The 25,207-nt window shown below is 45.3% G+C and overlaps 1 protein-coding gene across 2 annotated transcripts in view; it reads right to left on the minus strand.

The window, feature by feature from the left end:
• ITGA9 (integrin subunit alpha 9) overlaps positions 1–25,207 on the minus strand; it is a 353,501-nt gene that overhangs the window by 120,449 nt on the left and 207,845 nt on the right. For both annotated transcript variants that reach the window (XM_082848454.1, XM_082848455.1), the window contains exon 18: positions 13,398–13,548. In XM_082848454.1, the coding sequence (XP_082704580.1) occupies positions 13,398–13,548 (151 nt within the window). The remainder of the gene's footprint in view (positions 1–13,397; positions 13,549–25,207) is intronic.

A 25,207-nucleotide genomic window follows, 5' to 3' on the forward strand; every position in this document is an offset into this window, starting at 1 on the left:
TCTCTAGTTGAGCACACATTCTCTTTATCTCAGTCTTAGTGTGTGGCAGCTGTGCTCACGGCTCAGTGACCCTGTCACCTCTAGGAAGGGGACCACCCCTCCCACACCCCACACACTGTCCTGAGACCTTCCTCTAGAGGCCTCAGGACCCCTCCCTGGTTTTGAATTTCTCTGTTTTCTCCAGCATACGTTCCTTTATGGAAGAGCTCACCTTGTTGCTTCCTGCATGGTGGAATGGCTGCCATTTTAAAATTTAGCACTAGAGAGAAGCAGCATCACCTCTAGCCACGGAGACAGAGACTGATTTCCCCAGTCGGCCAACCAGATTTTCAGGAAAGCATCTGAGAGACTTCCTGGCGGCTCAGACAAGGAAAGCTGGGCCAAAAGGTGATGTTAGCACCAGCTCAGTCACTTACTGGTTGTGTGACCTCAGTCTCATTAACCTTTATGAGTCTTGAACATAAAATGATTGTGTTCCCTTAACTTTGGGAGTCTTGACTCCCTCATCTACAGATTGGGAATAAGAGCCCCCATCACACAGGGCTGTGGTGAGGGCTCAATGAGATAAACCCCCCGAGCCCCGTGCTTGAAGGATGCTTCATAAAAGCCTCCTCCTTCCCTCCCCAGGCACTCTGTGAGTGCCTCCATGTCTGCCCAGAGGGCATCACACCCAGAGCACCCCAGGCCCCTGCTCCAAGTGCATTTAGGGTCCTCATCAATGTCTTGGTAAGTTACCAAGTTAGATGACCTGAAGTCAGGAGCTCAGACCTCCCTCAAATTTTGCTGTGCAGGCAAATACCTAAGGATCTTGTTGAAATGCAGATACTGGTCAGCAGATCCGGGTAGTCAGGGTGGAGATTTTGCATGTCTAACAGGCTCCTAGGTGAGGCTGTGCTGCTGGTCCATGATTGTATTTTGAGTAGCAAGGCTATAAATGACACAACTTCCAAACAGCATAAAAAGACCAGAAAAAATTAGAATAAAGGCATCACAAATAAATGCAAGTGTGCTGTGGCTGCCACGTTAACAGAAATATCATTTTTAGACTTGGGGCAATAATAACTCTATGCTGGGCACACTGGATAGCAGTGCAGGCCTGAGTTTTACATTTTAAGAAGGAAACAGATAAAAAGAACAGTAAAGGGCTTCCCTGGTGGCGCAGTGGTTGAGAGTCCGCCTGCCGATGCAGGGGACACGGGTTCGTGCCCCGGTCCGGGGGGATCCCACATGCCGCGGAGAGGCTGGGCCCGTGAGCCATGGCCGCTGAGCCTGCGCATCCGGAGCCTGTGCTCCGCAACGGGAGAGGCCACAACAGTGAGAGGCCCGTGTACCGCAAAAAAAAAAAAAAAAAAAAAAAAAGAACAGTAAAGAAGGGGCTGGGCTGGAAATATATATACCAAACAGTCAGGAGGACAGGGGTACTGGACCTTGACCTTTCTTTTTTTTTTTTTTTTTTTTTTTTTTGCGGTACACAGGCCTCTCACTGCTGTGGCCTCTCCCGTTGCGGAGCACAGGCTCCGGATGCGCAGGCTCAGCGGCCATGGCTCACGGGCCCAGCCTCTCCGCGGCATGTGGGATCTTCCTGAACCGGGGCACGAACCCATGTCCCCTGCATCGGCAGGCGGACTCTCAACCACTGTGCCACCAGGGAAGGCCGACCTTGACCTTTCTTGCACAGATTGGCCTGGATGTAGAGCTGGAGCACCTCTGTTGGAGGCCCTGAATCCAAATACAGTGACATCTTGATTGGAATGGCTTCATCTTGTGAAAATAAGAAATGCAGGTATCAATGATGATAGATAAGGTGGACAGATAGAAATTACCTTATACTTTATCAGGATCCAAAGTCTACTGTAGGAGTAGTCCCCTTGGACCCTGCTTATTAGGCAGAACTGGGTCACATCACCTGCTGGTTCTCACCAGGGGCTCTGCTACACCTGACTATGGCCAAACTAGATCTCCCCAAAAGGTATTCTTGAGGGTGACTGCAAAAAAATCCTAAATGCAGTAACGCAGAGCTTGAAAAAACTTTGGCAGAAGGACAATAAGACAGTAATTGTGCTGGTCACTTGCCCGTTTGTCTGTGATTCATTCCCTGCCCTTCCCTCTTTCTTCTTTTTTTAAAAAATTAACCAATTTATTTATTTTTGGCTGCGTTGGATCTTCATTGCTTCGTGTGGGCTTTCTCTAGTTGTGGCAAGGGGGTGCTCCTCTTCGTTGCGGTGCACAGGCTTCTCACTGCGGTGGCTTCTCTTGTTGCGGAGCACGGGCTCTAGGTGCACGGGCCTTAGCAGTTGTGGCTCGCGGGCTCTAGAGCACAGGCTCAGTAGTTGTGGCGCACGGGCTTAGTTGCTCTGCGGTATGTGGGATCTTCTCAGACCAGGGATCGAACCCGTGTCCTCTGCATTGGCAGGCGGATTCTTAACCACTGTGCCACAAGGGACCCCTCCTTCCCCCTTTCTGCTTTGTATCTCAGAGACACTTGCAAACGACCACTCCCAGGTTCCTGCTGCGGCTGACTCTGCCGATGCATCCCAATGCTACTCTTCTCTTCCTCCCCGTAAACTGAACCTGGCTGTGTTTGGGGTGGCAGTGTGTCCAGCCAGCAAAACTCATCTCCCGGCCTCCCTTGTGGCTGGGGTGCCCATGTGACATGGTTTTGCAATGAGATGTACATGGAAAATGCTGAGTGGAGCTTCAGGAAAGCTCCTTAAAAGGGAGCAGGCCGGTTATGTTTCTTCTTCTTATTGCCTGGAATACAGTTGCAGTGTTGGAAGTGGACACCAAGAAGCAATGTGTATGAGGCAAGGCTGAGTGGAAAGAGAGAGGAACTGGGTTTCTGATGGCATCGTACAATTACTTACCAGTCCACTTTGAGACTTATTATTACAAAGGAAAAATCAAAATCTCATTAGGATCACTTACATGCAGCCAAACACATTTCTAACTGGTTTTTAAAATCAGCTGCTTAATCTACTTGCTTAGGAGAACAGGACAGGCTGGCTAGTTATTCTTAGGTGCCTGGGGAAGAATGATGCCAGTGGCCATCAGGGAGCAGGGATGCTCCTTGTAAGGCTGGCCTCAAAGGGATGAAATGACAGCTCTGGAAAACTGGACTGCAATGGACCACAGCTGTGCATTCATGTTGTCTCTTAAATTCCAAGGGCCTCCACAGTTGCTGATTCCCCTATTCAGGAGTTGGCAGAAATATCCTGTGTGCAACTGACACTGAGAACATCACAAAAACACCTCAAGAGCTCAAAGATCTTTGTCCATATGCTTGTAATATACCTTCAGATCACAAAGAGCACCCATTGATGGTAATCCTGCTGTAGCAAGTGCTTTTAGTGGTCCACGCCATCCCCTGGGTCCCCTTGATGTGTCCACCCTCTGGCTTCAGTGCGCATTTGCTTTCACGAGCCAGCACCTGTGGGTTTTCTGAGGCCTGCCCTCTGGCTTCTGGAGCTGCTCCATCCACACCTCACCCTCAGAGCATGGAAAGTGCCTGGGGCTTCATTTCCTCCGTAACTGGCCCTTAACCAATGACCAATGCTCGTGGGAGAACCAAAGCCCAGGTTCCTGGCCTTGAGATGTGGCAGTGCCGAGGTGTGGCCCCCATTTCAGAGCTCAGGCAAGGCCACCCTCTTCATGACTTCGCCTGAGACGCACCCTTTCTTACCCTGCTCCCTCAACTCCCCATGTGGAGCTCCCTGGGGAGCACATCCCTCATAAACCACTTGACATGAATCCTCACCTCGGGATCTGCTTCAGGAAACCCAGCCTGAAACACCTAATTCTTCTTGATTTTTTTACTTTTCTTTTGTTGGACTTAGCAGATGAATTTCATGGCTTTCTTTTTAAGAGGTGCTGTGCTGCTTTATAAAAAAGATTTAAAATCCAAGACTCCCCCTTTCCTCTTAAAAGAGGGAATTATTAAATTGCTGTTGTGCAGTTCATTAGGAAAAAAATAGAGGCTTAACACGTGTTTTCTAAACTCCCCCCGCACATATCTGCCCAAGTCCTGCAGCTCTGGAAAACTACTTTCGTGAAAAATCCTTGTCGTAGCTACAGCTCTGTTGACATTTCTCAAGCAAAACGTAGCCTTCCTTTCCAACGCAGTGAATACACAAATGCAGCTTTTCACATACATGAAAACTGAACCCCGCCGTGGAACACTGAGGCCACGGTGTAATTTGAAATGGGTGTCTGGGTTTCTCCCCCACTTCCTCGCTGCTGGCTGTCACAGAAAGGGCCCAGCCTTCCTCCCAGGCACAGCTTCACTCTGGGTTAGGACAGCTCTGATGGGGTCAGAAAAATGCTAGCGCGATGGCCACAGATAACCCAGGGTGAGGACCTGCAAACCTGGCCTGGTCCCTGCTCCCCACCACCCACACTCCTCCTCTCCAGGAGGAAGGTCAGGGCTGGCAGAAATAAGTCAGAAACTCAAGGGGCTCTAGGGAACATGGGATTTGCCTCTGACAAGTGGGATGGGGAAGACCATTGGAGTGAGAGAGTGTGCTCTGTGTTAAGAGCTTCAAATGGCCCTTGGATCCAGGTGAGGTCTTTCTGCCTGGCATTAAGCAGGAAGTTCAAGGTAAAGCACCAGGGGGCTCGGGGCACTGGATTAAAAACAGGAAAGGGGCGGAAAAGACTTACTATTTTCTGAGTATCAATATCCACCCTCAGGGCTCTCTTACAAGGGCAAGCAGCAAGTTCATGCATCATCTTAATGGCCTGGCCAAGATGACTATAAACATCTAAGGGTTGCATTTTACTCGAGGCTACTGTTAACTTGACAAGAGACACCGGAGAAAGCAGAACACAATGAAAATCAGTTCCTGCCATGAATGGGGGCAGTGGCAAGGTGCAGGAAGGCTGTATGAAATCTGTTTACACGCTCAATGATGAGGTGCACACACTTCCGCCCACAAACCCTTCCAAAGCACCATGCTGGGCTGCCCAGCTCCACTTAATACATTTCATTTTGTCCCTGTGTACGGATGTGGCTTCTGTGTGGAACCTTTTGTCTTGAGAACAGGCCAGGGCACTCCCACAAACATAAAGGTATACAAACATGGCAGGGTCTAATCTTGCCTGATCTACCTGGGTTAGAAACTGGATCAGTCTTATGGCCTGGTGCCATGTTGAATGGTTTGCCTTGAACTTTAGAAGGGGTTGCCCTTTCTGGGGTAAATGTAGACATAGCTGGAAGAATCACTTTACAAGAGATACAAACTTGTTAGCCCTCTATGTGTCTTGTCGTAAAGAATAAGCCACTGAAAGCTGCGGAAGCTGCCCTGCAGCTTTTTCCCGCCAAAGCTGAGTTTAATTCAGAACTCAAAGCACTCACTCTCAGAGAAAGCAAAACTGGGCTTCCCTTCCAGCATCTTTCTACATTATTGTCACACCTCCCACGGTAGACACTGTCATGGAGGAAGTAAAAGGACACAGGCTCGTTCCTCCATTGCAGCTCCTCCAGAAGACTAGGAGGTGATGCAACAACTCATCAGTCGAATCCAGTGACTTATAACCAATGGGTGACAAGCAGGAACTACACTTCTTACAAACAGGAAGTGCTCCGAATGCGATCAAACGCATCACAGTGGAGGGTCTATGTTCTCCCCACTTGATTCATGATCACTCATCCTCCTCACCTGTCTCCCTCCTCCAGATTATCATATTAAGTGAAGTCAGAGAAAGACAAATACCCAATGATATCACTTACATGTGGAATCTACAAAAATGTTATTTACAAAACAGAAACAGACTCACAGCCATAGAAAACAAACTTATGGTTACCAAAGAGGACAGCAGGGGGGAGGGGGAAGAGATAAATCAGGAGCTTGGGATTAACATATACATATTACTATATGTAAAATAAAGAGGGAAGAGATATGGGGATATATGTATATGTATAGCTGATTCACTTTGTTATAAAGCAGAAACTAACACACCATTGTAAAGCAATTATACTCCAATAAAGATGTTAAAAAAATAAATAAAAAATAGACAACAAGGACCTCCTGTATAGTACAGGGAACTATATTCAATACCTTATAATAACCTATATGGGAAAAAAATCCAAAAAAGCATAGATATATGTATGTGTAACTGAATCACTTTGCTGTACACCTGAAACTAACACAACATTGTAAATTAACTATACTTCAATTAAAAAAAAAAGGTAAGGGACTTCCTGGTAGTCCACTGGTTAAGACTCCATGCTTCCGATGCAGGGGGCATGGGTTCAATCCCTGGTCAGGGAACTAAGATCCCATATGCCGTGCAGCACAGCCAAAAATTTAAAAAAAAAAAAAAAAAGTAAAAAAAATTTAATGAACACCACATTTGGGTTGACCCTCTCCAATTCCCTCCTTCCCCTCAATACACACTCACTCTCCAGTGTCTGGCTAGCTGATCTGCTGCCCAGGGGTAGACCTGAATTGCCATCAAGGCTGCAGACAAACTAGGTTCTACCAGAAATCCAGGTCCATGGGCCAAACAGGCAGGCAAGACAAAAGGACTAGAACATGTGGAAAACAGCAAAGCGGGAGGTCACGACTGGTGGCCTACAGGCTGGATGCAGTCAAGAGGACATGTTTTGTTTGGCCCATACAATGTTCAGAGAATATTTTAATTAGCTGCCAATGCCATGAGATTTCATATAAAAATGTGGATTTTTGGCTTTTGTTGAAAAATAGGAAGTCTGGCAAACTGGCCCTCACTCCCATCTGGCAACAGGTGACCGCTGCTGGGCATGGGCTGCCTTCTGTGGAATAGGCTGGAATCCTCCATTTTTCCACAGTCTCCACTGCTTCCTACTGTCCCACACCCAGCCCCCTTCACCCATTTACAACACCTGCCTTGCCCCACTCCTGTAGACTGTGAGGTGTGCGCCTGCAGAATCCCAGTGAAGTGCTATGAGGCCAACTTACAACTTCTGGAAGCCTAGAAAGTGAAGTGCTCAGGGTGGAGGTGCTGGTGAGCCCTGCTCAGATGGCTTGCACCTTTCAGGCTGCTCCAGCCTACTTCCAGCTGCCAGGGTCTGCATCTCTGTGCCTGAGAACATCGTTCCAGAACCGTGTAGATGGCTCTGGCCATGCACGTTATAAGACATTAGTACTGGCGAATGAACACCCCGAGAAGGCCTCAACCACTGACTCTTTGGGAGGGGGTGTAAATCCCCAGCTCCCTCACCCCTGAAGCTTGTGTTCTGTCCTGTTTCCCGAGTTGCCCTGCAGGATGAAGCCCCATCACCCACTGTGGTACCTGGTGTAAATGCACCCTCTTCATTAGCTGCCTTCACCTGCCTGTATCACTTCACTTCCTTACCAGTGTTTCCTGCACCTCTCAAATAAATGAATTGACCTCAATTCCTTGTTTCAAGGTCAGCATCTGGGAGACCCAAATCAAGAGTGCACGCTGTGGAGAAGCGACTAGGTCAGGAGCCTGCCCTTCCTCTCTCTTCTTTCCCAGCGTGGGCTTCCCTAACTCCAAGGCAAACTGCTGCGTCCCCTTTGTACCCAAAAGTCAGCTGGGAGCTCTCCTGCACCTGCTTGAAGCTTACAATGTCCGTGTTCCACGTGTGCACGGCAGTCAATATCATAAAGATGTACTCATGAACCCAGCCTCTTTTTTTGAGTTTCTCTCGCTCATGTGAGTTATTCATGAGAGCAAGAGTCCTACCTGACAAGCTACTTCAGCACAGAACAGCAGGCATCAGCATTCCTAAAATGTCCTGTCATCACCCTGCCACTAGGAGTGGTACTGGTCCTTTGTCCCTCATGGGCAACCTCTTTCCATCTCGCTGGATTCCTTTTGTCCCTCCTCCTTTGCTCTCCTCTGCCATCTCACCCTTACTCCAGCCCAGCTCTGGACTTCACCTCCCAAATAAATTCGCCCACCTCACCCACCGACCCCAGGTCTGCAATGTTGGCACCGGCTGACACCAACTCTTCAGACACCCATCCATCTACCCCTAGCATCCGTCTAGGGATTCTGTCCAACCCAAGACTAGCTGTCACAGTAGCGACTTGCTTCACCTTCAAAGCAACTTCTCAGCACCTCTGTAGAGCAGCTGGCATCTTGTACTTTAAATGCTGCCTGATATGTCTTTCACCCTATTAGGCTCTGAGCTCCCTGGGAGCTAGGACCAGCGCTTACTCCTCCTTGTGTCTCCTAGCAGCCGGTACAGTTCCTGGCACTTAGCGGATACTTAATCACTGCTGTCCAAACAACTCCATTCCTGTTCCACGGATGCAAGAAGAGCTAAGTCCCTTTGTGCCAAGTAGCACCAAGGCAAGAAATGACAACTCAACTTTATCTTGATTCCAGTGCCACATAGCTGTAATGACTCCAGAGGGCACCGTTCATGTATTCTGCGGAACTGTACTCTTGAGGTGTTGCTCACGTAGAGCCCAAGGTGAACGTGACCCTAAAGTTGTATGATGCAGTGGTATTCCAAACCATGTTTTCTCCATTCTTATTCTCTCTTTTAGCTTTATGTAGGTGAGAGAAAAGTCATCCCTGTGCAGTCCACATTCTTATAAGCAGTCTTCCCTTAAAGGAAGAACAAATCCATGAAAGAAGCCTCGCATGAGATAGAAAAATCCATCTCAAGTGATATTTTTTTGTTCAGTCTCAGAAGCTGATACATCACTAATTGTGTGATGACAGAGAAGACTGGAGACCTTGTAGTCAGGGCCTGGGCCCTGAGTTGCTTTGTGACTCTGGACAAGAGGGACAGCTAGTCTTCCACCCATCCACCCACCCACCCAACTATCCATCTACCCACATCACCTGTGCAGCCATGTGAGGGGCCTGCATGGGTGACCCCTGAACTGAGATGTGAGGTCAGAGCAGTTCATTAAACAAACTGGGGCTGGGGTATTCCTGGGCAAAGGCAGCTTCAGTAATAAAGTATGAATGGATTCAAGCATGTATGTGGGGGATGGTGAACAACGAGGCCAGGAAGGAAGGGAGGCAGGAAGGACCAGGCTGGGAAGGGCCTCTCATGAACAGCTGAGGAGCCTGAGCTCCATCCTGAAGAATGTGAAGCAGGAGGAGTGACAAGATTAAGTTTCTTCTCAAATTTTTATGGTAAAACAGATTATAGGCTTATTTTTATTAATCTTTAAAATTATATATTTACTGAGGCAATAATTTTTTTACATTTGCTTAATATTTTCAATATTTGTAAAAATTGTTTTTGCTTACTTTTTTTATTTGGCTTTAATACACTTTTTATTCAACAATACGCTGTATCTATAACTGTTTCTCAGAAAGAGTTTCACGGCTATTCAAGCTTTCATGACTTTTGTGGCAGATGCTGCCAGTGCCTTGCTTGTGTTCCCTGTAAACACCCGTAGGGCTGGTCACTTGAGGCCAGTCCCCTTCCAGGCCCAAAGCTCTCCCAACTCTCTGCCTGAGTTGTTTCCTGGCCCCAGGAAGTATGGCCCACAGCCAGGGAAGGCTGCAAAGGCTAGACAGTTAATGCCTTTGGAGTGATTCTCCATGGATGAGCAGCAGGAGTTGGTGGATAAACCCTCCAGCAGCTTCCTTACCCTACAGAGCAGTGAGTCTGAGGGGTGACTCTGTCTCTCAGAGGGTCTGCAGCAGGATGGAGCCCGAACTGCCCACAGCACCACCTGCCCCTCCGTGCTCACTCTCCTGTCTCTCGTCACTCACCACTCCCACACCGTGCCCCACCCCCACCCCCGGAGACAACTCTCTAAACTACCTACACCACCACCAGTGTGTCTGGGTCTGCTTTGGGGGGAATCCAAAACAGGAGAGTTAGTAGACTTTACAAATTCTTATATATTCAAGGATATCTTTATTTTGCCTTTACCACGGAGGGCAAGTTGGTTGGGTATAGAATTCTTATTTCACCATGGAACAATAATTTCTAATTATTGCTATTAATGTTACAGAAATCTGTAGAAAATGGCTTTCTTTGTTTTCTGTTAGGTACGAGTAGTATCATTTTTATACCTGTAAAATTAGAAATGTCATGAGGTTATGTGTAAACATTAAACTGTTCTTAACACTTTTGCCTAATGTCTGCAGCACCCATTCAAGAAAACGGAGATCCTTCTTTGCTGTCTACTCATGTCTTCTATTCCAGTGATTCTGGAACTGTTTCTATTTGCTGATTCTCCAGCCTCCACCTTCCATACCTAGTCTTCACTGCCATCCTTCTCCACTGCTCTGTTCTTTTTCTCTGAATTCTCAGAGACCTCCTCAAATATACCCTCTGCAACAATGAATCAACTTCCCGTACTGCCAATTCTGCTCTCTCCTGATCATAACACATATTTTTTTTCTTTTTGGCCATGCTGCGCGGCATGCAAGATCTTAGTTCCCCAACCAGGGATCTAACACAGGCCCCCTGCAGTGGAAGCATGGAGTCTTAAGCACTGGACCGCCAGGGAAGTCCCCATAACACATATTTTGATTCTGTCATTACCTTCTTGGTTTCATTATAATATTTCCTTATCCCACTCAAAACCTTTATTTTTGCTTCTCTCTCAGCCCATTCCCTTTTCTTCTCAGTCTGTTGTTCTACTATCTGATCATTTGCTGCGTTCATTTTTTTCTTGAATTTTACTAAAAACAAAAGCAGACGCTCAGTAAAATTTACTTTTGTTTTCTATTAATAGTCTTTTAAAAGGTATGCTTTCCCTCTGTATCTGGAGGTATACTTTTCTTACTTAATGTGCTAGAATCTTTTGGTAGGGCCCATGTTGGTTCTGGTAGGTGGATCATGGTGGGTGGGCCCTCTCCTGTCTCCCTCATTACCCACCTGCATGCCGTTAAAATCTTGCTCTGAGCTGAGTGATGCCATTTATATTCCCCAGTTGCTTAACTTTGCAATTGTGGTTGTAGTCACAGGAAGGGAATTTTTTTTCTCTATTATTCCTTCTCCTGCTACACTGAGGGCCATCTCACCCATCTGCTTTTCTAGCCAGTCCTGCCTCTGCAGCAGCTACATGATATAATGTCTCTGTGCCCTGCCACCTTTACTGGACTAATGCCCACCACATCCTGAAGAGCCCGATACCCTGTCAACTTTCTGCCAAATTGAAACCTAGTGTCCCCTGTGCCAAAGGTTTTAAAGGTTGCTGGGACTCAATGCCAAAGAGATAAAAATGTGCTCTCATTGGCCCCATGATCAGTTACAGTAGCTAGTGACACACCTGTGTCCTTCTCACGTGCGTCGTCCTTGACTGACCAGAGTCCCCTTGTCCAGGATGTCAGGGAGGCTACTCACCACCGTCCCCAGTGGTCAATGATGATGACAGGGTGGAAATGGTGCTACCCTTCCACTTCAAGGGGGGACAGTTCTGCTGAGTGATTTATGCTCTAGGGCATTCCCCCACCTCTTTCCACCCCACAACCCAGACCAAGGCTGGATTTTACACCCTTACTCAGCCCTTTCTGCCCCAACCTGCTTCCCTCACTTCTTTTCTCCTGAGAACATTCCTCCAATAAATCAGGTGCACCTGGATCACATGCAGTAAGGAGGGAATGGGAAAATGTATGTAAAACCTGTGGTGTATAACACATGGTCAATAAATGCTACTTCCCATTACCCAAATAATTATGATTAAGGATATAACCATTTGCTCATACTAATCTCTGTAGAAGATATTCATCATAATATTATTTAAAAGAGAATAAAATTGGAAATAATCTAAATATCCAATAGTAGGAATTCATAGGCAATCCATACTATATCCTATGATAGAATATTATACAGTCTCCAAGCCAAAAAGAAAAACATGGTGAAGGGAAGTAAAGCAAGATGCAGGAGGCTACTTAGTTTATAAATTATACCACCAAATCCTATGTACTAACAGAGTGGGGCAAGCTCTGAGCTTCCTAGCAGACAACAGAAACAACGAAGCTCAGTTGGTTATAATGATGACTGTGTCCACAGATATGAACAAGCCAAAATGCTCTGGAAAAGCACAGCTATTCCTAATTCTGAGACAAAGAGGAAGTTCTCCCATGGGTCCTGAGTGACAGGAATACATTCAATGTGATGACCCAGTCACCAGCCACATCCTCTTAGTTACCATAAAGGTGAGTTCCACAGGTCTGGTCCCTGAGTGAACCCCCCTCCCCCCATCCACCCTCCTATGCCCCACAAGAAGACCCATCACAGACATGACATTCTGTAAAAGAGATTTGGTGCACAGCCAGGTAATAGAACCCTGAAGATTCTTGGCTCCCTCTGGACTGGGCTTAAAATCAGGGACAATTTTGGGGGTGTAGAAGTGGCTGGAAAGCATGCCCTTCTTGCATTCAGTGCCTCTGTGGCCTCCCCTACCCTGTAGCTCCAGAAGCTACGGAGCATCAGAGATTCTAACATGACTGCTTGGGATGTTCTTGAAGTGCCTTTCAGGATGTCTCCATATGCCCCAGCTGCCCCCTAAGCCAGGCAGGGTTGGCACAGTCCTGTCCAAACAACTGAGCCTAGCAGGACCTGTGCCTGGACAGAGGCTGCCCACCGCCCGAAGGCACACCAAGCGCTCACCTGTGGGCAGGGCCAAGGTTTCCCTTGGAAAGTGATTCCAGCTCCATTTTTACACAGACATCAAGGTGCTGCAGTTCAAATCTGTGAACACTTTGAAAAGCTGCAAAACTTCCCATCGGAACAGCTGCCCACAGTCAGACAACCACCAGGTAGAAGTCGGTCTATCCGAGTCCACTCATTCCTCCTGCCGCCTATGTTTGAGACCCATTACACTTTCTTCCCCAAAGTGGTTCACTGAGGGGGATTATGGGACTAGAGAGAATCCCAGCTCCTTTTTCCTTTCTGAGTCATGCTATTTAAACGTCAATCGTGCAAATAAATTAAATCGCTCTTTAAAACGCACTCAATTCATGGAAATAATTTAATTTCCTCAATTCACTAAAATATCTCAGGACTAAATCAATATGCCAAAGCAGAGGCAGATGTTCATGACCCTCGAATGGAAAACATCAAGGGCACCATTGGTGATAACGTGCATGATAAGCAGTGATCTGTTCTCATTTCTTATCTGGTTTTTCACAACAACTACTGACCTACAGTGGGAATATTCTAGAACATGCGTGTGCTGGAAATGATGACTGTATCATCTCAGAGAAGGGGCCAGACATAAAACTGTGCAGAGAGGGTTTCACAAGAGAGAAGGGATGGGAAACTGTGTGAGATATGGATACGGCTCTGATGCATCGTGGGCATTTACGGTTTCTTTGGCTTTTACCAACGATGCTTTCTAAGTTCAGGAGGAAAAAATTACAATTCCAAGCCATCCTCCACATAAAGGAATAACCTCTGCAGAATCACTGCATATTCTAAGGTACGATGAAAGTCAGCACATGCACTAGATGTGGGTCCTTCTTACCTTCTGCCACATGTTGATGAAGAAGAGCTCCCGGGAAACATTGAAGGACACGTTGGCATCATAGGCATCATCCCCGAGGTTGGAGATGGAGATGTTTAGGGAGATATTCTTCACAGCCCCCATAGCTAGATACGGGGTTCTGTCATCAACACTGCAAGGAAATATGAACAGCAATAAGTGTTCTGAAGCTTTCACTGATATAACATGAGGCTTCAGGGGATAGCTGAGAGTGGGGGCGGAAACTCTACTGGGATCAGAACTACAAGTCCCAGGAAGTCCAGTAACTAGCCATGCGTCCTGGGGCACTCAGTCAGCCCCCATGGGCCTCAGCTTCGTCATCTAAGCACGGGGAGTTCTATGGTCCTGTGTTGCCTAACTCACTAAGCTGTCCTGTGGCTCATGTGAAATCTAGTGCATCCAACTTGGAAAATTATAAGACATTTAATAACCTATACCTGGAATTTGGTCATACAGTAATTCATTCAAATATTTCTGAGCACCTACTACATGCCAATCACTACTCTATGTGCTAGAGAAAGCAGTGAACAAAAGAGAGCTCTTGCTTTCCTGTAGCTTCAAGGAGACAAAAAACACATACATAAAGAAGCAAACATACAGGTCAGATTGTGATAAGAGCAACGGAGAAAACTTACAAAAGGTAAGAAGGATAGAGGACACCAGATTTGGAGGGAGAGTAGGGTGCAATTTTAAATAGGCCGATCAGGGAAGCTTCACTGATGAGGTGACCTCTCAGTAGAAACTGGAAGAAAGAAAGAGAGCAAGATACCCAGATATCTGAGAACTAGCAAAGGAAAAGTTGTGTCTGGTGTATTCAAGGGCAGCAAGGAGACCCGTGTGGCTGGAGAGGAGTGAGTAACGGGCAGAGTGGGAGGAAATGGGCTTCGAGGTGAAGGGAGTAGGGGTGGGCAGACCACGCATTGTGGGCCATCCCTAGGCCCATGGTTTGCCTCTGAGACAGGAGCTCCTGCAGGCCTCTGAGCAGGGCATGGTGTGACCTGACTTCAGTGGTTAAAGGCTCACTGGATGTGATGTGAACAGTCTGGAGTGAGTGGTTGGTGGGGGGGAAGGAGAGAGCTTGGTTTGAAGGTACTTGTAATAATTCAGGTGTAAGAAGATGGCAGCCCAGACCACAATGTAGAAGCTGAGGTCATATTCTGGATGTCTCAAAGGTTGTGCCAACAGATTTTGCTTATGGATTGGATGAAGGAAAGAGGGGTCACTTATTGAGATGGGAAAGACCATGGGTATAGAAGGTCAGCAGAGAAAATCCAAATGCCTATTGGATTTTTAAGAAGAGATGCTGAGATAGTTGGATGTAAGGGTCTAGAGTGGAAGGAGGGGTCAGGGTTGGAGGTATGCATTTGGGTGGACTAGAAATGATCACTAGGGAATGCATGTAACTAGAGAAGGGGGTCTCATGTTTAGGAGCTAAAGATGACAAGGAGCCAGCAAAGGAGACTGAAAAAGAGTGGCTAAGGAGATGGGAGGAAAACCAAGAGAGACAGTCTCCAAGCAGCCACATGCTTCAAGAAAGGAGTAATCAGTTTCGTCAAATGTGGTAATCTAACATGAGGAATTAGAACTGGCCACTGGAATTAGCCATCTGGAGGCCATTGGTGATCTTGATAAGAACTGCTGAAGTGCAGTGACAGGGATGATCGGAGTTGGTCTGAGAGAGGTAGGAGGAGAAGAAATGGAAACAATAAGCACAGCTGACTCTTTGGAGGAATTTTTCTATAAAGGAAATTTTTCTATAACGCTGACTCTTTGGAGGAATTTTTCTATAAAGGAAAGCAGAGAAATAGGATTGACAGCTGGTGGGGGAAGTGGGCTCAAGGGAATTGTTTTTTTCTTTTCAGATGGGAATTATCATGGCATATTTACATGATCACAGGAAGGATCTACTAGACAGGGGACAATTAATAAAGACATGACAGGGCACAGCTGCTGGATGGCCTGGTGAACAAACGGAGGGGCAGGCCTCAGCTGGTACGAAGTGAGAAAGTGGAGCGCATGGCCCAGATGCATCAGTAGAAGGGTGGCAGGAACAAATGAAAGTTCCCCTGTGATTGCTTCCACTTTGCAGTGAAATAGAAGCAGCGTCAAAGACTGGGAAGGGAGAGGGGGAGAGGGGAATATTTGAAGGGTGAGGAGATGGAGGGAGATGGCAGCCCAGGAGAGCGGGGGAGTGAATGGACCATCAACGGCGTGAGGATGATGGTGGTGAGGATGATGACAAGGATGAAGATGCACGTGAGGCTGATGATTATTAGAGAATGTGAGTTTTGGACAAAATAAATTCACACTGGAGGCCGATCTTTGACTGGCCAGCCAGTTAGTGGCAGATGTCATCAAGCATATTAGGGTTTGAGTAACGGACAGTTCTTACTTTTGGCCACTCAGCATCCTGACACGTTTTTGTTTGGGGGGAATCTCAAGAGAGGTGGAAGAACTATCAGCAGAAAAGGGGCAGACCCTCCCTCTGCCCTTCTCTTGGTCATTCAAGTGTGGGCACTTAACTAAGTGCAGTCACGTGATCTAAGGGTGGTCAAGTGGCCTCAGTGTGGGGGGTGGATGCTGCCAACTGGGGCCACGAATGTTGAGGGCTGCCCAATGACACCAGGGCCCTCTGAGATCATCTGAGGTGGTTGCAGAGGAGTTGAGAGCCCAGGGTTGGCATCCTGGGCTAAGCCTTGCCTCTCCCTCCTGCCTAGGCTCTGAACCAACCCATATCCTTCCAATAAATTCCTTTTCCACTTAAATTAACAAGCACATGTTTATTGTTGTTTGCAACCATTAATACAGCATGAAAGAGAAGAGAACTCTCCAAAATCTCAGTAGACTATAAAACTTTGAAATATGCATTTTTTGGGGGGAGGGGATCATCATTACCCATCCATGAAGAGAGGACCTCACTTTCCTGCATGCCTGGCACGTCAACAAGAATAACGTGCAATGAGAGATCTGATGGCCTTGGTTTTGGAAGCAAGAGCTCTGAGGATCCAAACAAGATGTGAAAAATTAACTTGGAGAAAAGTTTCAAATTCTTGAATGGCCTCCAGTAAATGAAGACCCTGACCTCAACCTATTATTGTGGCAATTATTTATTATTGTTGGCCATTTTCATTTTAAACAATTGATGGGTTATTTCTGTCCTCCTGTTTGCTTTTTTAAGATTAAAGAAGTAATTCTCAGGCCTTGAAGAGTTATGAGAGAGCATTAGCCTTGCGTTATCTCAAGAAGGAATTGCCTAAGCACCCACAAGTAGCCTCAGAAAGTATCCATAGTTTCCAAATGAAATATTAAGCAGAGAGACAAGACAGAAAAGCCCAGGACCATGGGGCAGGGGCTGCCTGCTCACTCCAGTTTTGTCATTCATGTGATCAGCCTCCTTCCCTTGTGTGTAAACGGCAAGGGATCAGGCCAGGGATGTCTAATCTTCTGCCAGCCCCTAAAGCCTCTGTCACTTAATCAGGCAGCAAGGTCATTCCCAGGTTTTCAAAGTCAAGTAAGGCAAACATGGCTCTATGATTAAGGGAAGCCAGGGACCTCCCAGGGCTGAAAGCAAACTCAGACGTTTTAACAAAAGAAGCCTCAAAGCTGTTTTCACTCTTTCTTCACATCTGAAAGTCCACGTACAAAACAGTAGATCTCTGCTTCCAAAGCTATTCTTAGAAATGCAATGCAATGTAGTTTGCCTGGTGCTGGGTACTTGCAAACAAGTTGTCCTGAAACCTTCAACAGCATGACAGCATGAAAAGTTCCTGATGTCAGCTGTATTTTTACAGATGAGGAAATCGAGATGCAGGGAGATAAGGTGGTCAAGTTGCTGAGCTTAGAACTCAGTGCCTCCTGTGCCTTCAAAGCCCGTCCCTCTCCACCGTTGCCTGCGTTCTCCAGCCCCTCGCCTGTCACACCCTTAGGATGCCCTTTCTGGTCTCCCGTCTGGGTGAAATAAATCTCCCTATTATGAGCTTCTTCAGCCCCAGGGCTCCACCAGCCCTTCATGGCATTTCCCAAGGTTGTCATGACATATTTGTGTGGCTGTTTGATTAAGGATGATCTCTCTCCCCACTAGGATCTAGGCACCAGAGGGCAGGGACTTCTGTCTGGTTTTGCTCATCATTGAACCCTCAGGGATAGAATGGTGCCTGGCACACAGTAGGTGTTCAACAAACCCTTGCTGAATGAATGAATGGCATGCATGACCTCCCCACAACAGATCAGGAGTTCAATCTTTACATTTACAGGTGAAGATGCCGAGCCCCCCACAGGGAAGTCCACTCTGATCAAGGTCACCAGGCCATGGAGGTGCTATGCTGGAGCTGGTGCCAAACTTCCTTCATCATGAAGGCTGTCTGAGCTACAACTCTTATATAATCTCCAGCTCAGCCAGGAAGGGCTTTGGCAAGAAATGTCATTTAATGACATCTGGAAAAAAACAGGATTCCGTGAAGACCAACGTCTCGGACGGGACTGCTAAAAGAGTAAAACAATGAGGCACAGTGTTTTTGTGCTAAACATTCCACGGGTGCTTTCTGATTTACTGAAGAACAATCTTTCTAATTTTCAAGGCATTTTAGTCTCTGAGAAATTTTCCCATTAATTCTAATTTGATTCTGCAGTCTTTTAAGTGGGTCAGATTTCTATGTACACCAATGACTCTGGTGTACTTTTATATGAAAGGCATGATTAGTCACTAACATAAGGTACAAACTGTACAGTTTCTATAAAGTTTATCTTACAGCACACATACAGCCTGCTGAAACATCTTGCTCATGTTTTATCAAAAATAATAAATATAACTGTTCTAATACATCTTACAGCAGCTGTTTGTGAACATGCTGGGTTTATATTGAAGTTTAGTGCCAATTCATTCAATACTCCAAATGTCAGATGCTGCTACGGGCATCTTAGTGGTCGTGTGGTACCTGAGGATCACTGTAGAAACTGTACTTTGACCTCACTCATTACTGTACATTAAAAACACATACCATTCAAAGTTCCTTATTGGGTAAATGCAATACATTTCCATACCAAATCATCCTATGCTGAACCATTAAAGGTCACTAAAGCAAATTCTTTTCTACCATCACAGAAACAGTTTTATGCAGATAATTCTTTGGTGAAGATACTAAGGAAAGAAACTAAAGCAGCTAAATTGGTGTTTAATAATTTTCTATTAGATCATTTTAGACCTTCCTTAAGTCTTAAAGATATAAACAATGACCTTATTTAAATAACTTGTGGTTATAATCTATCTTTTATAGAATATAATACTTTTATCTTCTTTTGCTGCTAGTTTAAATTTAGCCTGAGTAAAGGATGCTAAGACAGGGGTTAAGTCAAGCACATTCTAGTCAACTGTATTTGAGTTCACAAAACTTCCTGTTATACTGTCATTAAGACTGACATTATATTTATGAACCACAACTATATTTGATAATGACAACTAGGGTAATACTACAGGGCAGCCAAATCCACCTACTCTTTCCTTTCCTGCCTTCCTCCTTCCATCCTCCCTCCCTTCCTCTTTCTAATCATTTATCCATCCATCACTTTTTAAAACTACCTTCTCAATTTAGGCACCAAGGATACAGGTTCCAGCCCTCAAGGAATTCACAGTCTAGTGGAGGAAACAAACGTGCGACATAAGTTAATGTCAATATGTGCTACCTGCCGACCCTTAGGGATAAGCAAACATCCTTATGAGACCCTTACGAGACCCTGTATGCGATGAGAGGACAAAGAAGGGATTCTGCAGGGACAGTGGGGTTAGGGGAGGGCCGTCGGGGATATTAGGCAAAGTATTATCAAGGAAGTGAACCATGAATCCTACAATTAATGGAATGATAGCCCTGTCAACAAAAATTTGGCTAAGACCGATTGTCCACACCCACACCCACACACACTGGTTTCTCCATTCATGGAAATCATATTAAAAAGGACACTGTGAAGCAGAACATGTTCTCCCATAGGAGAAATGTCAAAATCGGGGGCCACATTCCTGAGTAAGGATTCAGCATCCAACAAATCACAGATATCCTCAACAATGTGCCATAAAAGCAGTGACATAAATTATAGCCACTGTAATTTAAAATCATAAACAATTCCTAGTCTTAAAAATGAGCAGACATCATAAAATCAGAAATGGAACTTGACAGCTGGATGGGGACTCATTTGAGTCATCATTTTGCAGATAAAGGCCAAAATTAACCACTTCCCTGAGGCCACACAGAAGATAGTGGCAGAGCCAGGCAGCCCTCCTAACTCCTGGGCCAGCGATTCTCCCTGTGTGCCATTGCTCCTAAAGTACATAAAAATACAACTAAACGGTATAAAAGTTACATAACACTTATTCGGGTATAGGATGAGAAATGAAATCGTAGTTGCCTTCTTACCATTTAGAATATTTAGAATACTGGGTGGTGTCATCTCTTTACAAAAGCTATTGTGAGTGCTTATTTTTCCTCTTGACAATTTTCCTTGAAATTGGTGGAGGCATTCAGGATGACTCCAGATGCCTTCAGCAGCTATGTTGGACAATCTCCCTCTTGGCACTTTGTTGACAACTATCATAGCTTTTCAACTTTTAGTGCTTAAAATTACAAACATGAAAAAACCCACATAAAACCACAGTTGTTCATCGGATGTCTTCCTATGAGGAATATGAGCACAAGGCACCAAATAAATTATTATGTGAAGGAGATGCACCATGAAGCTGATAAGACAAGTCATGCCAAAAGGACAGGTGCAGTATAAGAGGCAAGAGAAATCCAGAGCAAAGAAATCACTGTAGACTGATGTTGCTGTAAGAAGTTCCCTGAGAGATGTAGAAAATGAGCAAATTTTAAAGGATGAGGAGCAAATGGGGGGGACAGACAAATAGGAAGGACATTCCAGGCAGAGAAAAAAGTAAACAAAAGATAAAGGGATGGAAGTGACTCAGAAATAACATGGAAAGAGGCAGGAAAAGGACACTCTTAGCAATAAGATGGGTAGGAGGACAATACTGATAGAATGTGTAGGCTGTGTCCAGATTCCCATGGACCTTGAATGTCAGAGTGCTGAGTTTATCCTCTAGGCCAGTAAACTTAACAGTTATCTTGAGTCACCAATGCCAGGTGTGTTGCAAATAATTTGTTAATAAATAATAAGGCACCAAAGTGAAGGTATTGCAAAACGTAGTAGGCTATGTATGGGTGGTTCTGCTCCTGTCCCTGGGCGTCTTATCTCTACAGCCTCCAAGGCTGCAATTCCATCTGCCAGCATCCCCATCTTTTGCCGGAGGACCTTTTGCTACAGGCCAGCTAAATGCCTAAGAATTAAGCCCCTGACATTCCCTGTAGCAGCCCTCAAACAATGACTGATGAGAATTGGTGTATAATTACCCCAGCTCTCTCATCTACTAAGTGAGACAACATAGTATGTTCTAGACCTGTGCTGTCAGATATGGTAGCCACTGGTCACATGTGCCTTTTGAGCACTGGAAATGTGGCAGGTCTGAATTAGTGTAAAATACACACCAGATTTCGAGGACTTAGTGTAATAAAACAAAAAAGGATTTAAAAATCTCAATCAGGGCTTCCCTGGTGGCGCAGTGGTTGAGAGTCCGCCTGCCGATGCAGGGGACACGGGTTCGTGCCCTGGTCCGGGAAGATCCCACATGCTGCGGAGCGGCTAGGCCCGTGAGCCACGGCCGCTGAGCCTGTGCGTCTGGAGCCTGTGCTCTGCAACGGGAGAGGCCACAACAGTGAGAAGCCCGCGTACCGCAAAAAAAAAAAAAGAAAAAAATCAATCACTGCTTTAGTATTAATTACATGTTTAAATGATTTTTGATACACTAAATAAAATTTGTCGCACCAGTTCCACTTTAATTTTTCAATGTGGCTACCAGAAAGTTTAAAAAGTTTAAAGCCTATTGGTCAGCACTGTTCTAGATTCTCAGCAAATTCTATGTATTGTACTTTTAACATATAATATGGTTGTCTGTAATTAAGTTTCAATGGCACAGATTTGCTCATGTTACTTGCAAAATAGAGGTCTAGGGAAAATAAACTGGGGTAAAAATAAAATTGAGTATTTAAAGACATAAAATTGATAGTATTTAGCTCCTGAAACTCACTTGCTTATAAAATGCTATAATGAATATTGTAAAAATTTTAAAAAAAAGGTGTCCCACATATGTACTTTTCTGCCCCAGAAGATAATTTTGACTTTTACCAAAATGTGATGCCCTAAGTTGTACACTGGGCAGGGGAACCTCATTGGTTACGTGTGATGTGGTGCGAAAAGGAGGTAAACCACACAGATCTAGGCCATAAGGAATGTCCTGAGTTGTCGCATCTGTGCAATGAAGGAAGAATTTATGTGCCAACTCCAGTCACTGGTTGAGGGATGATGTGGGAAAGGGAGAGCATCTATTCCCAGCACCTCTGGCCTGCTACCTGGACTGCTATCCGGTGGGTAGAGTAGGCAGAGAGATGCAGTTCTGGGAGCCGGACGCCAGGCCAGCACATAAGGGTAAAGGGATTTGACAGTGTTGACAGTGCCTGTGGTGGGGCCCTATGCCAGCTTTATGACCTGGTGAATAAGGCCTGTTTCTGGCAGGTCAGATCAGCTAATCCTGTTATCTCTGACCATCTGAAAGGGGCTCCAGGCCTTCGAGAAACCCCACTCCACCCCTTGTGATCCACATCCTGTTCACTTTCCTTCTCATGCCACCGTCACAAGGATCCACCTCAGGTGCCACAGTCTCCGTTTCTTCCCATGGTTCCAGGAAACATAGGTATGGGTGACTGAACACACCCCTAACCCAGGGCTGACCGCCAGTGGGTTGCACCAGGGGCACTGTTCTGGTTGTCTATGCCTGGCGACTGCTTCTAAAAGGTAGGTATGCCTGCTGTGCAGGTTATTAACTATTTTTAATATTGTCCCTGCCCTAAACCAGTGCACCTTAAGGTAAGTCACATAGCACACCACCCTTGCTGAATCTGAGGAGTATATATTTCTGAGCTTCCCCAGTGCAATTCACTTTGGGGAGAATGACTAGGGACCAATTAGAGAAGACACAAATGGCAGCAAGCACAAATTTCTGCACCCATTTTTGCAGGGCAGGCACTCTATAAGGGGCTGTCCTTGGCTTCGCAACCCAGGAGGGCAGCTGTCAATACCTCCAAGGCGCAAGTGTTGACACCACTTTGTCCTAGAATGTCATTACGGTGATTGGTCTTCAGCCTCTGTTCACCTCTACAGGATGAGAGTTTTTACAGTCAAGCCTACTGCTGCATCTGAGGGTTGCTTCAAAGCCCCTGAGATTCTTCATTACAGAAGCACTTGCATTCAAAGAGCCAGACTGGAGGTCTCGCCTCTGTGACACAGGCAACTCCTTAGCAATCTATACAAAACTGTATAAACCCATTCTCAAAATCCCAACATTTTTATGTCTCCAAAGGAAAAAGCTGCCAACATCAGCCTTTAGAGGTAAGAAGCCACTGGGAATGCCTTCACCATATTCTGTACACATAGAATATTATGAAGGCTAAGCCATGGCCTGGGGAGTAAATGATAAAAACATCTCCAAGTCAGACGTGGAGTGATACACACAGTTTTATGAGATCAAAGTTTAGAGACTCATGGTCTTTTAAAGCTGAAAAGGACTTCAGAATTGATTATAGAGCAATCTCCTCCCTATTTTGCAATGACATTGAGTACCAAGTGATATAAGTGACTTAGGAACTTATTGGGTAATTAGTGGTAGTACCAGTTTACCTAATGGAAGTGCCAGGATTCAAACACACTGTATCAGTCAGGGTGCAGCTAGCAAAACAGAGTCCATGCCAGGTGGTTCACTGGAAGAGATTAAAACGGGGAACTAGGAACAAAGGTGCCAGAAGAGCCAAAAGAGAAAACAAGGGAAGATGAGGAAAACCAGAGATTAGAAGTAACTATTATCCATGAAGCTGGAGGGACTGAGGGAGGAGGTTGTGACCAGAGCTGGGACTGCCAAGAAGAGGCTGAGACCACAGAGGGGATGTAGCTATTACCAGAGATGCTGCATGAAGTGGGTGAGGTTGGGAGAAATACCTTGACCCTTCTTCTCCCTCCCTTCAGCCTCTCAACGGTGCTCTCATTGGCCAAACTTAACAGGAAGTCTGTTGGCAAAGGAGCCTGGGAAATGTAGTTTTTCAGAGTCAGGCTCCTATGAACAGAGCAAAGAAAGGTGGGGAACAGATAAATGCACTATGTTTTTAGATTCTTAGTCCCTTACTCTCAGCTTGCAATAAGTTAGGGAAGCTATCCTTTCCCCAATTTTCATGTGATGGAACTCTGGACAAGGAAACCTTGAGTTCCAGCAAGGGACTACAAAGGATTCAGTCCCCACGGAATGTTCCAGTGTAAGCTCCAAAGTTCCTCTTTCCTACAGGGATGGGAATTGTTTTTGTATTGCTGGCTCATTTTAGTTAGTTTTACTTTGTTAGTTAGTTACTTTAATAGTTTTACTGCCTATTCTTATAGAACTCACTGAAACATCAAAGTATATAGAATCCAAATACCAATTTTCACTGCCATGAAAAGTCATTAAAGTTTCCTGATTTTGAAGGTTCTAGCTATTGTGGCAAACATTTAGGAATTTATTTTTTTAACTAAGACCACCAAAAAAGATATCACTTTTTTTTTTTGGTAAAAACATATTTTTTGGTCAAAAGAATCACCAAGAAATGCCCAAAAAAGATATTGTACCTAAAATGTACACTTTTGAATAGATTTAAGAAATCAAATCTAATCTTGTTTTATATTTTAATATACTCTAGAATGGTAGGAGCTGTTACTTTTGCCCAACTATTCATCTTGTCCTGTGGTTATCGTACAGCTGGCCCCACAAAAGCCCAGGCCAGGGGAAACTTCCTGTGGTTTACAGCCTCACCCCACAATCATCTGATCTAAGCCATTTGATGATCCTCATACCGACCAGCTCAGGATCCCCTTATTTTATAACCTGCAACCTATTCTGCTTTGTTCAAAACTCAGTGCCACGTCAGGGACCCACCTGCTTCTCAGGTGTGCCCAACGCACATAGCTCTGTCACCACTCAGCTTCTCCTCCTGACTTTGGTTTCCCTGGATACACACCCCAGTCACCTGGCTGGGCTGCAGCTGAATCCCTGGGTCACTTACACAGGTTGTCCCAGACCCCCACCACCATCTATCTGGGCATTTGTCTACTTTCAAATACACTTAAAAAAAATCTAAACAGCAACAATCTACATTAATTAATTTCTGCTTTTGTTTTAAATCTATAATTTTAAGGAGCTTTAGTATTCATATTGTTTATATCCTCAAAAACTGCATAAACCAATAATACTCCGTTAAACAGAATATGCTATCTGTACGGGTGTAGGTTTCAACCTCCTCCAACAGTGGGCTATTATACATAGAGTTTGAGATGTGCTTCACATCTTGCCATGCTTTATAAATCCCTTCTAATCATGCAAAACAGACCCACATGGCTATTAACTCCAGACAGAGATCACGGGGCACCTCTGTAAGGCATGTCAACTAAAGTTTACAGAGGGTCAGGGAAATGATTCCTGGGAGTGAATTTCTGCTTTGAAAACCACTTATGTGAAATCAGAAATGCCTCTATCTCCCTCATACGTACCCCCTTTGGATGGTTTTATGCTCATAAAGTAAGAGAAAAGTATTTACTAAGGTGATCTGAACTAAAATAGTGGTTTCCTTAGTAACATTCAGATCGTTCATGTAAATATGTGTTACTTAAAAAAAAAA

This window comes from Leucopleurus acutus, assembly GCF_964270905.1.
Source record: "Leucopleurus acutus genome assembly, chromosome: 10".
Classification (NCBI taxonomy): domain Eukaryota; kingdom Metazoa; phylum Chordata; class Mammalia; order Artiodactyla; family Delphinidae; genus Leucopleurus; species Leucopleurus acutus.